The following is a 17,300-nucleotide window of genomic DNA, read 5'->3' on the forward strand; positions in this document are numbered from 1 at the left end:
ACACAGCATCATCCCTTTTGTGAGACTTGCTCAACTACGCCGCACGCACAAAACCCCGACACGCGCGCACACAGCAGCTCAGCCAGGCATCGCCCGCAGCCACACTCTCCTTCTCACCACTGCCTTCCTCATTCATCTTTCATTAGCCTGGCTCACACAGGAGAAACAGCCTACCACCCCCTACCATCCTCCCCCATCCTCCGCACGCCTCCACCAGCCTCTCCATCTCTCCCTTCTCTCTATCTAACCTCCTTGCACCCCCCCCCCCCCCCCCCCCCCGCCGTGTCTTATCTTGGTTTCTCTCGCACGTAATCTCTTTTGTTTGTCTCACTCATGTCTTGCAATCTGTCTTTTTAGATATCTCTCCTACTCCTCCTCTTCCTCTTTCCCTTCCCTTCTCTCTCTCTGCCTCTTCGGCTTCTTTTTTAGTCTTTTTCATTCAGCCTCGCTCCTTCACCCCTTTGCCCTCTTCCCTGCTCCTCCTCCTCCATCGCTCTCGGCCCCTCGTTCCCCTCCACGGCCTCCTCACTCTTCCACGTTTTCACCTCTTTTATCGTCTTCTCCGTTTTCGCTCCCGCTCTCCCTTCTCTCCTTCCTGTGCAGCGCCGTTTCTCTGACACTCGTCTCTGCCCAGCCTCCCCCCTCCCCCCGCCTTCCTGTCTCCCTTTCTCTCCCCCTCGCCTGCTCTTTTTCTTCCTTTCATTTTGCTCTCCGTCTCTCCCTCGATGGAGGGGAAAGGCTCTTCGCCTCTAATTGCGGCTGTTCCGTTGCCATGGCGCGTGTTGCTCAGCGCTGCGAGGTGCTGTCTGTGTGTGTGTCTGTGTGTGTGCGCACGCATGTGTGTGCGCCTGCATGTGTCTGTGTGTGTGTGTGTGTGTTTGTGTGTGGCAGGCAGATGATTGCTTGCTGCCAGCTCTCGTTTCCCGGACGCCGATCGTGTTTCTTTGCGGCAGCAGGAAAAAAAAAATGAGACGCCAGAAATAGCCCCCCTTCACACAGACCCACTCACTCTCACCGCTGTGCTGTCAGAGAGACACACATACGCAGGCAGGCGCACACACACAGCCGCTCACACAAACACACATCCACTGCATTTCCTCTCCTTCTGACATTCTCGGCGTATGTGACCCAGGTTAGACTGAATGTAGACACCTATTTTGCACACGCACGGGCAGTGATGTGTGTTTATGTGTATCCACATGTGTCCAACTTCCTCTTCGTGCGTGTCCGTGTGTGTGTCTTTGTGTGTGTGTTTCCTGCGTCTCTTAGGAGGTTGTGTGGGGACTCCTGATTTATTTCACCTTTAATGGGAAGTGAAATGAATGTGACTAGCAGCTGGTCTGGTCCTCGGAGATATCGCGGTAGGCTAACCCAGAAAACAGTTCTGAAATGGTCCCTACTCTGACAAGCACCAGGATACGCCACTCTACGCTCCACTGGCTGCACTGTTGGTTTTATTTTAAGCTTCGTTTAGACGTTTAGTCGACACCTTTATCCAGAATTACGGCAGGTAGATTCTTGTTGCCGGTTTATATTCGACCTCTGGCCAACTCAACTTGTGCTTTTCTTTCTGTCACAACTTTTTAAAGGGTTGTTGGAAGGTAAATGGAGACAGATTAATGGCAAATAAACCTTGCAACCTCACGCTGCAAAAGAGGATAAGAGAGGATTATAACCAGATTTGTGGATGAATCTCCATAATCATCTTCTGTGCTTTTCTCCTGCAGTTCTCACTGGGCTTTTAAGGGAAAAAAACAACAGCCTGTTTATGTGCCTGCTTGGTTTTGACAAAGTTTGCGTAACTTAAATCTAAAAGTTTTAGGAGCTGTTTGTAAGACTGCTAAAAAATGAACAAAATGTGCACAAATGACAAGAAAAAATACACTAAAATCTCTTTAATCATCCATCCTTCCATCTGTTCATTCATCCATCCATCCGTTTTTCTACTGCTCTGGATTCCAGATCGTGGGGGTAGCAGTTTAAGCAGAGAAGCCCAGACCTCCTTTTCCTTTCTCCAGCTCATCCGGCGGGAATTAGGTCTTCCTGATAGAACATGCCCGAAACATCTTACCTAGGAGGCATCCAGGAGGCGTCTTAGTCAGATATCTGATCTATTTCAGTTAGTTTTGTTTTATGTGGCAAAGTAGTGGGTCCTGCCAAACGACACAACTCGCCCTATCACTAAGAGAACATCCAGCCCTCCTTTAGTGGAAACTGATTTCTGCAGCTTGTATTCTCAGTCTCATTCTTTAGGTCACTATCTAGAGCAGGGGTGTCGAACTCCAGGCCTCAAGGGCCAGTGTCCTGCAGGTTTTGGATAACATCCTGGGTCAACACACCGGAATCAAATGATTAGTTCATTACCAGACTTGTGGAGAACTGCAAGGCACGTTGAGGAGGTAATTTAGCAATTTAAATCAGCTGTGTTGGATCAAGGACACATCTAAAACCTGCAGGACACCGGCCCTCGAGGCCTGGAGTTCGACACCTGTGATCTAGAGCTTGTGGTCTTAAAGATGAGGGTGGGAACATAGATTGGCAAGTAAATTGACAGCTTCACTTTCACACTGAGCTCTCTCTTCCCTACAGTACAACATCTCTCCGGTCGCTTTTGGTGACCGTTTATTCCCTGTCAAATGCACCGCTGTTTTAGTTTTTCTTTGACCTGTTGACTTTTGTTACTTGGCACATCGTACCACTGCTATCGCAGCTGGGTTGAGGTACGACCATGATGGTTTTTACTGCCATAATAATGATATAAAAGTTACTGCTCAGACAGAGGGAGATGGTGCAACAGTTTCTGTGAGACTGTGGAAAAAACATCTTCTCTTCCTATATCAATACTGATATGACGGTATGGTTTGAGTGGTGCTACCTATCGTTCAGGAGAATATTAGAAGAAGTCTAACCTCTTGTGAATTGCTTGGAGTTGAGGTGAACCAAGCTCTCTTCCCACGCTTAAGCTTACTGTCACACTGTTTACAATATGCCCTAACCCAGCCCGTGGCATCAGGTGATGCTATACTGTCTGCATTTCCCTCAGTATGCAAGTAAAAATAAAAATGCCTGAATGTGGCAAAAGCATATGGGCACAGTGCCACAAAGGTATATAGATCCTCAAAGCTTAGATGGCGACATGTATCCCTTATATCTTTATGCAGTCTTTTTTTGTTGGGAAACAGTCTGGTTTTCAACCAGTGCCGACTGTTTCATTCACTTGTTAAAAAAAGAGTTCTGTCAGCGCATAATTTAAGCTTTCACTAATTAATTAATACATTTTGTGAGTAATTATTAATTCTCTGAGCAACTCGATGGTAAAGCAGAGGGGAACCCTCAGGACCATTTAGACTTTCTCAGAAGGATTTGTTGCATTTAACTTCTTTGGTTTAATAATAATAATTCTGTTCTAATTTGAATTTCAGTCTAATTTTCTATCAGGTTTCCTTCATAAAATGGCATAGATACCATCCTTTCTCAGCCGGCTGCAGGTACCATAGCTGGATCGCTCACTGATTAGGACTTCATAATGGGGCCAAAGACCATAGCCGTGTGTGTGTTTGTTTAGAAAGTGACAGGTACATGAAACAGTCGCATTTCCTTAGGCCTTTCCAAATGGCCAGGCGTACCTTGCTTGTAGCATAGATGGAGTGAAGGCAGGGCATGACGTCTGTAGCCACTACGACTTTTTCCCCTTTTCCTTTTATTTTGGTGTGTGTGGCTAAGTTTTGACAGAGCTGAAGCCTCCGCTCTCATAGTTACGGTCCTCCACTGTGGCATGCCAATTTAAAACATATTTGTAATAACAACCATAAACCACGAGGAGACTGAGTTTCTCTGTCATCCCAACTCAAACAGAGTGAGACACTTTACGCAGTTCTCAATTTCTGCAGTTGCATTTGCCCAAAGAAGCTTAAAATCGAATCCATATTGGCAATTAAAGATCATTTGTTCTTGAATCTGGACCTTCAGTATTTGGGTCAGAAAGGTGCGCCAAACAGATACACAAAGACTCGGGATCAGTATCAAGGCAAAAAATAGAAATAAACACTGAATCGTGCATCCCCCTTTTCTATAACGAAAGATTTTGGCAGACATTGTAGTCGGTTCATTTATACTAGAAAAGGGAATTTGGCATCATTAAACTTCATGGTTTCTGTTAAATTAGCAATGAGCAGACAGCAGTCAAATTCTATGGCGTGTAAAGAATTTAAATTATCAAAAAAAAAAAAGAACTGGACTGTTGTTCAAGCAAAAGATGTTAGTGTATGTAACAGCTGTAAGGAGCCTATGTCTTCATAGCCTCCATACATTTTATGTTGTTAGTGGGGCAGTTTGAACTCTTGCTGGCAGAGCTGGGAGCACATCTGAGGAGGTGGGGAAATCATTTCAGAGAGCCGATTGACCCGCAGCATCTAGCTGTGTGTAAGAGGTAAAATAGTGTTATTTTACTATTTGTGTATCCAATACTGGTGCACATTTTGAGCTACAGCACACTTGTTGCCATGTGCAGCGGTCCGATTGGTCAGATATGCTTATTTGAATCATAAAAATTAAGCTTGATTTGATATTTGCAAATATTATGTTAACGTGTCCAGTGACTGAAGGCCTTTATTGACGCATTTAAGGATCAGAGTTTGGTTTCACTTAAACGTTGAGATTATTGAGTGTGGTTACATCAGGAAAAAATAATCATTTATGTATTATTGCTCCAAGAGACCACAATTAAAATGATGGATAGCCTCTGTTGCAAGTTTTATCTTTTTCTTTTCATATTTAAGAGTGGCTTGCAGGTTGGGAATTTATCTGTATGAAAATGAAGCAGAAAGCAGATTTAGCAAAACCGTGTCTGCAAATGCACTACAATAAAAAACATTCACGGTCGTTATTGTAGTATCGGGTTGGAATTTGCTGTAAATAAACACACTGTAATGACACAAAAGTGCGAGTGGCCAGGCTAGGTTAAGTTTAGGAATAACAAATGGATCCGAAAACGTATAACCTTAAAATATTTTGAAAATGCAGGGTTTTTTTGTAATCATATCTCGCTTGGGTAACATAAATCAACGCTGTGTTTTTAGTTGTCACGTTGGCGAGAGCAAGGTGGAGGAAAAAGCTGGCTAATTTGGAAGTTATCAGACGTTAGGAAAAAAGCATGTACAGCGCCTCGTTTATATTTTCATCAAGCAGAAACTCAGGCTCTGCTATCGCTGCTGCTGGTAGTGTAAGAGGCTGCTGTTGACAGCGCACCTGAAGCAGCTGTGTGTACCAAAGAAGCTGCACCAGCTATTAGTTTCATACAGCTGCGACATCCCAACTGGAGCTCCATCTTATCTCCGGGAACAAAATCTTCCCGTCTAAAAATGGGTGGTGCACGCAGCCTTTTTCAAGACCGTGATGCAGAAGCAGAAGAAGTCTACATCCACAAAAGAACTCAAGCACAAAAATGAGCTCAGTAGTTCTTATTTGTTTTTTTTCTGGACATGATGTCCTGACAGACTGGGCAGAAAATTGTGAAATGCCATCTACTACTGAGGCCTGATTTAGACTGAATCGAGCCGACAGTTTGGCCCATGTGCGTGGCTGACGTCGAAGTGTTTATGCTTGTGTTGGTGGACTTGTGTGTTAATTGCTCCATGGTTTTTGTGGGGTAAAACATTTTTGTTGCTCAAGTTTTCCAATTCCTTTTTCTGATAGGCAGAAATTTGCTGAGATCCTTATATTGATGCTTATGATTATCACCCCTCACATTGAGGTGACAAATTTCCTGCTGAAGCATAAATCCCCAGTAAGAAAGAGAGGACTCCTGTTTGGGATATATAGTGTTTTGTTTTTTGTTTTTTCTTTTTTATGTCTCTAGAAATGTAAGACATTGCATTAACTTTTTAGTCATTTCCAAAAAATAATGACAAATATTAAATATAAATCAATTTGCTCCGATTTTAGTTGATTCTCACGGCAAGTAACAGAGTCGCTCCTCTTCCTGGCACCTGGGTGCTTCTCAATGCTTGCTTTGTGCTTAAATGTGTTAAAATGGATTTATCCATTGCCTTTTCAGTGCTTAAACCATCTGCCATCAAATGAAACTCCTCTGAAGGATAACCCTGCCAATGTAAGTTTATGTGTTTCCTATTGGAAATAAATCCTGTTGCAAGCCCTGAACCTACTTTGGACGTCTCCACTACACAAAGCTTTTTGTTTATTTTTGATCTGGCCTTCAGTGTCCTGTTATTGTAAGTAGAAAGTTTCCAGTCTTTTGAGTAGTATTCTCTAAAACATTATCTGCCTCCTGTGCGACTAGAAAGTGACAGTGATGTAATAGCATCACGACATTTAACATTGTTTTTATAAAACACATTTGGTTAGTCACCAGGAGTTATTTTTATTAGCCTGGCTGATGTCACTGCAGCCACGAAGACTCGTCATGTTCATGTGCAGGGTGCAGTGATGGCTCAGTATTTGTGGTGCTATTGTGAAGTGATTGCTACAGAGAGTGATTTAAAGCACAGCGGTGTTAAAATTGCTAAAGATTTCCCCAATATAATTGTCATTTCAAAAACTAATGAAAAAAAATCTCTCTGAGTCAGACAGTCACATAGGAATAGGTGATTGGAGAGTCCCACGTAACTTTGTGCAACCACAATACAAGAGTGGCCCACCCAACCCCCAAGACACAGATGACTTTGGCGACCCTGAGGTCAACCACTGTGGCCACTTAGTTCGTGCTGCACACTAAACCCAAGAACACAACACATGCAGAAAATGCCATGAGCCGCGCGGCGGTTTGATTCTCACGCTAATAGATCAATAAAAGACATTAGTGGCGGGCTAGCCCAGCGAGCAGCGCTAATACAAGGTTAATCCAGGGTTAATGGCTGAGCAGCATCGTTCTCAGAGGCAGCCATTAGTTCTCAGCCGCACCATACAATATCAGGTTCTTCTCCTAGTCGTGCCCCAGGTTTCCAGGCGCGGGGAAGGAAATTGAAAAGAAAGGAATAGCGGCTCACTCTCACGAGTCAAGATGAAAATGAGATATCCAGATAGATGAAACTGAATGCAAAGAAATGGGGGCGATATCTGAGTGAGGCCGAGCAGCGTGCGGGGGAAACGTGCGCGGAATGAAAAAGAAGGGAAAGATGGGATGGCGAAATTGTGGTCAGGAGAAGTAGGAAACTGAGATGAGAGAAAGGGGGTGAGAAGGAGAGGAAGGGAGTTGAGCGCTACACATCTCCCTGTCCTTGTAAAGTGCTGCGTGCTGTCGAAGCGGCAGCCAAGAATGTGTCAGCCCAGCCGTCTCACGCTGCCTAATGGGCTCTTAAACGCTGATATAAAGCTCACTCGCTCTTTCGCCCTCCCCTTTTCCTCTCTCTCTCCTTTTTCTGCCTCTGCCACTCACTCTCATTACTTCTCGTTCTCACCCTGTCCCTCACTCTGTCACTCACTTGTCCTCTGCCTCTCTTTCCCTCTCTTTCTGCTGCTCTATCAACCTCTCGCTCTCTGCCGTTCCCCTTTCCCCCGTTGCCGTCTTCTCCCTCTGATTTCTCCCTGAATTACTCCATCGTCACGTCTAAAGCTCTGCTCCTAGTTGTCTCTGTATTTACAACTTTTTTACGGGAGAACTTAAAACTTCTCTGTCTTCTCTTTTTTTTCCTCCTCCTCCAGGCTCCATAACGCCTTCTACCCTAAGGCACCGTCCTTCTACCTCACACTTCTGCACGTCCTGTCGGCACCACTCCACGGCTTGGCCAATGCCTTTGTGTTTGGCCTGAATAGGGATTGGTGGAGCCTCCTGAGCCCAACTGGCATGCAGGTAAACTTCACACACACCTGTGAGAACCGCATCATTATTTAAATCTGGAGGCTATTTATACATAGTGGTTACGCTTGAATAGACACTCAGTCATCTTTCATGTGATTGCATACAGTAGTCTGTTCAAAGACTTGCACTGATGCGAATCAATCCTGGGTGACAAAAAATAAAGGTAAATACATGTCCGTGTCACTTGAAAATATTTAACCCAACACGCGAGGAACCAATCAGGCTGTTGCACTGACACGAGCTCTCAATCGAGGCTTATACTGGTTGAAACTGTGCATTTGGTTAAATGCTTACAGTTCAGCGCTAAGTATGCAAACATGGTCACAATGTGTGCATTTACATGGACAGAGTATCCCAGGTTACCTAAGCTTATCCTGGTTTTAACCATATTCAGGATATGACACTTATATACATTTGATTAGGCATGCAAATAGTTTCTCACAGTTCATCTTCATAGCTACTAAACACAAGCCCAGGTGGCTTTGACCTGACTTGTCTCACTCTACATGTTGAGAAACAGGCATTCTGCAAACTGTCTTCTGTAGACTTGAATGTCTTGCTCCCACCATTATTTGTGTTTCTATGAGGTAACTTGGCTGGAACATTCAGACACCTGGATGTGCTGTATAAGGGTACTTCAACATGTTCAGAAGCATATCCAGGTTTCTTAACACCTAGAACAAAGGCCCATTCAAGTGTCAGAAATAAAGACGCAAAGACAAAAACAGAGTACTTCTAAAAGATTGTCATAACCAGGATACGCATGTAGACACACTCAGCAACCACCCAATATGCAGCTGGTTAGCAGATATAATTCAGTTTAACTGTAAAGTAATAGACACGTGAATTAAATGGGCAAATTTAAATCTGTGGTGACGGATTAAAAGTCTGGGATCACCAAAGTTTTCCAATACATTTTAGTCCTAAGAAAAAAACATCAGCTTTGCTGTGACATTTAGCAAAAATGATCGCTGGGATTACTCATTTGAATTATGTGAATTTCAGATTGAGCATCATTGTTATTCCTGCTGTTAGCGTGGTTTAAAATCCATTCCTTCAGCAGATCTATTCAGTCGGCAATGTCACAGATTCCACGTCTGAAAGGAGCTTTATAAAGCTCTGAATGCCATCTGTCCTCTGCAGTGTACCTTTGCTTACTCCTTTCAGGGACTCAGGTGGCTGAAGCCCATCCCAGCAAAGACATACGAATTGAAGGGCATCGAAATGAGTGGCTGAATTTTCTGTTTATACCAGTGTTGAAATGCTTACGTAAGGAAGATGTTTAAGTTTAATGATGTGGTAATTCTACAAAAGTCATTTTACTTTTTTTTCCTTCTTTTTTTGCAACATCATCTTAGCCCTCTTCCCAGTGAGAAATAATTGCTTCAGGATTTGTAATTAGGCCATTTAACTTCCCACACTGACTGTTACCATCTGTTACAGGTGTTCACACGCCACCTGTACGGAAAATGCTTGTTGGGTTTTTGGTACAAACCCCCCCCCCTTTTTTTTAAAGTGTAAAATGGCAAATTCAGGGCTTAGGAACATGTAATGAAGACAAGCTTTTCCAAAAAAATTACGTGTATATATTATATTTAATTTCTCTCTTTTTTTAAATTTGAACCACAAACCTGCGTGGTTGCATTTCAATAAACACCACAATCAATAGGGTTCTCCACAGATTTATCTCAATCTGCAAACATTGACTGTATCTGCAGATACGAGCCAGAGCAGATATTGAACCGCAAACACAGAAAATTCTTTGTGGTCTTAGCTCACGCGTACACAAACACGCACGCACACACACACACATATTGTCGCCTAGTCAGTACCACCAACCACGCTGATAACGGGTCGTGAGCGCAGTGTGGAAGACTGGAATGTGCAGTGTGACCTTCAGCCCAAATGTCAATGTTGCACTGTGGTGAGCGGAGAGAGAGAGAGACAGAGAAGTGAAACGGAATCTCAATGTGTTCGTAAATCACAGAGAAAACGCTGTTTGCGCGTCTCACGGAGAACGAGAGAGAAGGTGAGAAAGAAGATGACAGAGCGAGAGCGAGTGAAAGAGAGAGAGAGGCGGCGTGTGTTCGTGCGCTATCGTGACTAACAGCCGGTTGTTATTCATCTTGGCATGCGGCTCCCAGCAGCCCCCACACATCAGGTGTGAGATTGGCGGGGAAGAGAAGGGGGCGCGGCGGGGAGGGGGGGGGGGGGGGTTTGGGAGAGAAGGAGGTGGGGGTGGGGGTGGTGTGGAGGGTTTTGCAACAGCGTCAAAACATTCCTCTCTCAAAGCGACGAATCTGCGCTTTCAACCCTACCCCCCACCCCCACCCTGGCCCTCCTAACCCTGTCTCCTCGTGCTCACTCACCAGCGCTCTCTCCCTCTCTGCCTCTGTTGCTGCTTGCCTGCAGTACATTTGCATGATTTAAAGGGTAGGTGCCTTTTTTCCTTCTCCCTAGGCTGTCTTCACTCTGCTCTCTCGTGCCATACGTACTTTGGAAAAGTTGTTGGTGGCTGTTGCTTTGGGTAGGCGGAGAAAATCAGTTTAATTAAAGGTGACCTGTTATGCTCGTTCCCACCTTCATGTTTTTATTCCTGGACTCCGCGATAGTAGTCTTGCGTGATTTACAGCTCATAACGATCCATCATTATTCCGATTCGCTGCTCCTCATAAACAGAGGCTTTAAACAGCAGGTGGATGGGACCTTTGTGCTCACAGGCAGAGCTGTGTGCCTGAGATGACTACATTAGGGACAGCCGCTCTCTTTGACGTCATACAGTACCAGGAGCAAAAATGAAAAACAACACTGTCAGGGTGCCCGTGCTGACCTCTGTCAACCGTCGAAAGCAGCATTAATGGGAACTCGAGCAGTAGAACCGCACCACAGATAAATGGTAGAAGGTGGCCTCGTCTGATAAATCACATTTTCTTTTACATCACGTGGATGGCCAGGTGTGTGTACTTTGCTTATCTGGGGAACACCTGGCACCAAGATGTGGTATAGGAAGAAGGCAAGCCAGTGGAGGCAGTATGACGCTTTGGGCAATGTTCTGCTGGAAAACTTGGGTCGTGCCATCCATGTGGATTTTACTATGATGCTATGATTATTACCACCTACCCTAAGCACTGTTTCCCTGATGGCTCTGGCCTCTCTCAGCAGGATAATGCTTCCTGCCACCAAGCAAAAATGATTCAGGAATGGTTTGAGGAGGACAAGTTTGAGGTGTTGACTTGCCCTCAAAATTCCTGATTGCAATCCAGTCAAACATCTGTGGGATGTGCTTGACAAACAAGTCTGATCCATGGAGCCCCCACCTCCCAGCTTACAGGACTTGAAGGATCTGTTGCTAACATCTTGGCACCAAATACCACAGCTCACCTTCAAGCCACTAGTGGACTCATGCGTCGACTGTAATGTAATGCATTTGCTGTATCTGCATCTGCACCTGTACTTTGGGTAGAGACCTCTTAAAATGTTAGTTCACCCACAGTTTTTAATCTAACTCCACCCCCACGTATTAAAAATAAAATGAGGAAAAAGGGTGAGAAAGGGTGAGGAGAGGGCTGCCCACTCTCTTTTCCAGTCCAGAGAAAATGGAAAGAGACACATGTCTGCCACAGAGGGTTTATTTGAGGTGAAGAAATCCGTAATCAGCTGAAACAGACATTAATGTGGTGGAAGGCCATGCTGGTCCTGACCATCCTGGTCTCGTGCTGCATCAGTTCAAGCCTTTGGCTCCAGCGCGGATACTGCTTAAAGCTTCTGTGTGTCTTTGTCTCTCACTAAAAAGGGGGCATCTTGCCACCTTTATTGCTGAGCTATGTGAGGGTCTGGTGATGCTTTCGCAGCCCTCAAAAGCACAAGTCCAAACCACTGCACCAAAACTGAAAAACCCTAAGTAGAGCGTTTGCAGGAAATGGCAGACATTCATGTAAATGAGTTTCCATCATTCAAGTATGAAACACTAAGGGGTGGGAGGGGTTCTCCCACAGCTGATTTGAGCTGATCTGAGACATGTTGATGAGCCCTAAACAGTCTGACCTGTGGCAGTCTGGCTTTGCAAGGTTTAAAACAGTAGATTGCTTATTGAGCCATTTTCAAACAGTGACATTCAGGTTTTTATTATTTGCAAAGAAATGTCATTACCACCAGCACTGACGTGTTTCATCCCAGTAATAGTGACAGTAATATCATTAAGTTTATAGCTCAATAAACTCAACATTTAAGTGCGGAGTACCTTTTTAATATCCAATATGTTCAGTCATTCAAACATGCCTGGTACTGTGCCATTGGTATTTTTTAAACCTTGATACTGGACTCCAAGATTTTGAATTGTTCTCAGTTTATTAGGTTCCCTTTTGGCTTATGCAGCACATAGCAAAAAGGCATTATTATTGCTTTCCGTGGCCCTGCCAGTTTTGTTCTGCTCAGTGCATAGATAGCACATTAGGATGAGACAGTGCAGATAAAAGCACTTTTGTGAGTTCTAAGAAAGGCTCACGCATTTTATAGGGTATGGCAAAAATGTGCCATTTATTTGTTTCAGTGCTTGCAAATGGCCACTGGAGCAAATTGGCAGCAACGCTGAGTTTGGGCACCACATTTAGATCCCTCAAAACATCCACAATTTGTTCCACTCTCACTATGAAAAGGAGCTGCTTTGATTTGAATGGTGACATGTGAAAGATCGTGATGCAGAGTTTGCTAAAAATAACTAATTTACATGTTTTTTTAAAAACCTTACAAAATAAATGATCTTGGCAGCCATTCGAGCAGCTCCCATGTCAACTAAAAATAAAACTGCAGGATGGAAATGAGATTAAATTTAATGGCATTTCAGGTTGATTATTAGGCTAGCATGCATGATTGTGAATACCACTGGGTTTCCCTGAGTCTAGACTCGTAGTGGACATGGGTCCTCGTCACTAGAGACATAAAAGCACAGCACACTCTGCCTGCACGATGTCTATTGGCCAGTTTCAGTTGAGAGATTGAGCAAAAACACAGGAAGCGCGGTGGCTTTCAGTACACTGTTTACTTTGAGCCATAGAAATTGTAGCTGTTAAATTTTTCAAATAGCCTTTGCTGCATACACCCACACATTTTCACTGCCATTCATTTTTTCCCCCTAAATTTAGTTAGACACTGACCTTTAAGGTGAGTAAGCCTACCTGCCAGTTATGTTTCGTACTGCAGTGCAGAGAATTGCAAAGTTAAGTAAAAGACTCGGCACACACCAGATTAAAACTCAAATCATGACACCAAAAAACAAAAAAAGAAATCGGACCAGGTCGTGATTTTAGCAGATATTTCCATTCCTCCTCGCTTCCTCTTGAAGCTAAATTTAAGCGTGAGGAGAGTCGGTCTAACTAAAACTAAAACTAACACACTTTCACTGAGAGGCCTCTTCTGGTTACAGATCTGATTCATGCATTCACACAACCAGGTTATTACTGTGAACAGAAGCGCATTTTTTTGTTTTTTTTTGTTTTTTAAAACCCATTTTCTTCCATTAACCTGCTTCTTTGTCATGGCATCGCTTTCTTTATCTAGTCCTCGGTTTCCCCCACCCTCCTCCTCTTTCGCGGCAGTGAAGCCGCTCTTCTGTTTCTCCCTCTCTCTGCCCATCTCTGCCTCGCCGTACTCTTCTGCTGTCTCCTCTGTTCCCAGTACCCTGTTACAGCATCTCTGGCATTTATCTATCTTACATTATTTTTGCTGCTCTCCAGCATCTCCCTCCCACCTGTGTACTCTCCGTCTCGTTCCCTCTTCCTCTCGCTCCTACCCTGATATTGATCTGCATTCTAGCCATACAGCTGAACCGCCCGTGGCTCTGCAATGAGCTCACATCTCACTTCTCCTTCTCTGTGTTTATGAGTGTGCACGCAGGAAAGGAAGCTCTTCCAAAGCCCTACATGTCTCGGTATCGTGGCAATCTTAACGCAAAGCAGGCTGATTTTAAAACACGATTGTTGTTGGGGTTTTGGGGTTTGTTTTTTTTAGTGGAAACACCACGTGCCCACACGAGCATGGCCCCCTTTTGTCCACCAATAACCGAAACTGCGCATCACAGCTGTCGTGTGTTAAGGAGAGGCAGACAAAGCCTTGTTACGCTGCTGAGGCTCAGCTGGTTAAACCTCTGTTCAGTCCTCCCCCTTGCTCTCTTATAGTGTATGTGTACTGTATTCCCTTCTGGCAGGGCTGCCAGTGAAACCCCAGCAAAATATATATATATATAAATAAATAAATAAATCCAAACTGCAGCAGCACATCTGAGGTTCAACCAGCCAAAGACGGCATATGTCACTCTGCGTTTCTTTACTCTTTTCTGGGTATTTCAGCAGAGTAGCCATCAGCACATCTCCCACTTACATGAATAATCCCATGCAGGTTTGTGAGCAGTCCTATTCATATGATCTGCAATGGAACAAGAGTCTTGGTAGCAATGTGGATTTTAAAATCCCAGTCTAAACTGGTCTAAACACCCTTCATCTTTCCATCCTACTGTAGCTCACATTGTCCTTCTGCAATGAAAAACCTGTGAACTGTGAGCTACTCTGGCTTGGCTCGGTAACAGTACTAAAAAACAAAACATCTGCCAGTTGAATAAATGTAAATATAAAACAGCCAAACATCTGATTCGGTTTGCATAATCACACCATTCAAAAAGCATAAAAACAGTTGCTGTGCATTAATCACATTCCCGTTTCACAGTCACTAGCTCATCTGACAGAACCAAAGTCAGTGGAACCCAGAGACGAGATTTGTGCTGTGAATTTTGTAATGTTTGCGAGATTGAAAGGGGACAAAAATCCCCCCCCTCTCACCCAAACAAGCTTATGTAATTGTTCACTCTTGAGTTCCATAGGTAATTTTCTTTGTTAGATCGAAAACAGCCCCACACTGAGGGGATTTTCAAGTACCAGTGAAGTAATTAAATGCAATCAAAGAAGGGAAGGGTGGTTTGACTGCATTATGAATGATTTCCAGGGCTTAGCAGAAGCCAAAACACAAGACAAGGTGTTTTGGCAGCTTAAAAGTTAAAATGTGGCCCGTTATTCCCACTTTCATTTGGAATGGTGACTGAGATAAACAGGAAAATTCCAGATTTCCAGATCCAGTGTAATCTACTAAACGTTTTCCCGGTTTCAGTATTGTTGGCTAGGGCACTGTGCATCGATATCCCTGCTCACACGTACAAACTCAAATGAGCAGAATCTCATTTGCCTCTCATGAGCCTGACGTTTGTGAGCGTGTTTAGAAGCGTGCATATCATTTACATGCTCAGGCTTGACTGGACAGTTAGGCTATTTTCTCCCGCTACTCGCACACATCAAAGCAGTTCATGCTTAAGTGATGTAGGGCTGCACACTTTCTTCTTCAGATTTAGACGCTCATTAAAGTTTTATTGCACTGCCGTTTATTTTTTTTTCTTTTTCATATTGTTTGAAGTACGCTGCTTTCATGGAATTTACAAAAGGTGGAATCTAGCGTTGTGCAGGATGACCAAAGATTCTAGCAGAGCCACAGTATGAGTCTTAAAATTAACTCTGCATAAGTGGGCCTTTACAGCGGCTCGTACTTCTCACACTAGTATATAGAATTTTAAGCATTTTAATGTCACCATAACAAAAGTTTTACTGTTGCGTCCCGAGGCAGAACATTCAATGCTTAACGACCTCAGTTGTTCCTCGTGCCATCCTATTCCAGCACACACTGCATTGAAAAGGCGGGATTTTGTTGGTCACACCACAGCGACCTTCACTTCCCACTCAGTCTGCTCAGCAAATCTCCCTCCGTGCAGTCTCGTCTCTTAGCCAAAATGAAATTGAAGTTGAATGGCCAACGTTTTGACACATTAAAGATTGTAACATGGATGCTTTAAAAAATAGCAGACGGGGTTAAAGCGGTCCAGAGGTGCATGAGAAAATGAACTTGAAGGGGATTATTGGTTCTTATGGCCGGCGACCCACAGCTTCACGATGACGCCTTGGATATGCAAATCTGGGGTTTAATATTTTCATTTTTATCTACCTGGGGCACTGTTTTTAATTTAATGGCCAAAAACGTTTGAGTCTTGAGCTTTAGTGTGAACATCCTTTCTACACCAGTATAAGTGTTGTGTACTAATTCCAAACTGTATGCGTGTCTGTTTTCTAGCTGGCTCTGCAGTCACGGCTCTGTGACAGAACACGGATTGGAGAGTACTACCCCGGGGCGGTGCGCTACACGCAGGCTGACCTGGCCGACCTCAGCGATGACGATGACACCAATGTGCTCTTCTACTCTCCTGACATGACCCTGAAAGACCGAGGGCCCTGAGAGAGCGGGAGGGAGGGAGAGCGAGGGAGACAAAAGAGATGGAGGGAAGGAACACGAAGGAGGGTCAGAGCCAGAGAGAAACGCAGCAGATTAGAAACTGAGAGGGAGGAAAAAGAGGTAGGGAGGGAATGGAAGGGAAGATTGTGGGGGACAGTCAGGCAGATAGGAGCCGGAGATGAGCTGTCAGGTTCCATTATTAATCCCCATCCTTTACTATTTAATATCCTAAAGACACACACACCACACATACTGAACAGAGCTCCAGCTCAGCGCATTACTACAAGAGAAGGGGAAGGACTAGGGCGCTGTAAAGATCCTCTCGATGTTAAACGCATCTGCTTCTTCCCAAAAAGGTCTTGAAACGATTTCCCTCTCTGCATCGTATTCTGTACGTCTGCAGCATTTCGGCATGCCACAACAATAAAATGGAGAAAAAAAGAACCCATAAGGACCGCTGAAAGGCAATCATAACAAGGTGTTCCTTTAGCATTCTCTTTTCACGTCTCTGCAGGAGATTAGTTGAAAAGGAGGCCTTTAAGATGTATCCCGTGTGTCTGACGTGAAAGCATCTGCATCTACCCTGAGATTGATCCTGCTACTGAACAATTTTCTTGCCAACAGGGGGGATGTGGGTGCGGAGTTGAACTACAGAAGTGGGAGGGGTTATAAACAGTCAAGATGCCTCAACAGGGCAACTAAATCCCAAAGCACCCATGTCACCTTCCTCACAGTATTTGTTTTCTGCCTGTTTTTTGTTCCTGTTGATGCAACTGCTGCACATGTATTCACTTCTGGAAGGTTATTTTGTATTTTTTTTTTTAATGAAAAATACTACACTTGTTTGTTATACAATATTTCTAACAGATCAATGTATTGTACATATTTAACTGTACACTCTATTTTTGTACTTTGCCTTGGACCAGATGAGATGAAACTTTTTTTCTTGGTCCAGATCTGCTGCTCGGCGGTGTCCGTCAAGCAGAACCGAATTCAACACACACAGCCTTATGAACAACTACAGAGAGATGCTTTTGGTCAAATAAATCCCCTGGTAGACACACACACGGATACTTTTTTATTTTTTTATTTTTATTTGTTTCTTTAAGGTGCCTCTGCCAGCCTGTTTTGAAGTAAGGAACAGTGTCGCTGATTGTCAGGC

General features: G+C 44.1%; 1 protein-coding gene across 2 annotated transcripts in view; it reads left to right on the top strand.

Annotated features, from left to right (window-relative positions):
• Positions 1-17,201, top strand: part of LOC147311295 (cyclic AMP receptor-like protein A) — a 53,033-nt gene extending 35,832 nt beyond the window's left edge. For both annotated transcript variants that reach the window (XM_086266738.1, XM_086266739.1), the window contains 2 exons: positions 7,660-7,807; positions 15,980-17,201. In XM_086266738.1, coding sequence (XP_086122864.1) covers positions 7,660-7,807; positions 15,980-16,141 — 310 coding nt within the window. In that variant the 3' untranslated portion in view covers positions 16,142-17,201. The remainder of the gene's footprint in view (positions 1-7,659; positions 7,808-15,979) is intronic.
• Positions 17,202-17,300: the final 99 nt, after the last annotated feature.

Source organism: Aulonocara sp. 'chitande type north' Nkhata Bay, linkage group LG16, assembly GCF_057382095.1.
Source record: "Aulonocara sp. 'chitande type north' Nkhata Bay isolate Kocher_YH1m ecotype deep benthic linkage group LG16, A_spYH_male_GT1.1, whole genome shotgun sequence".
Lineage (NCBI taxonomy): Eukaryota > Metazoa > Chordata > Actinopteri > Cichliformes > Cichlidae > Aulonocara > Aulonocara sp. 'chitande type north' Nkhata Bay.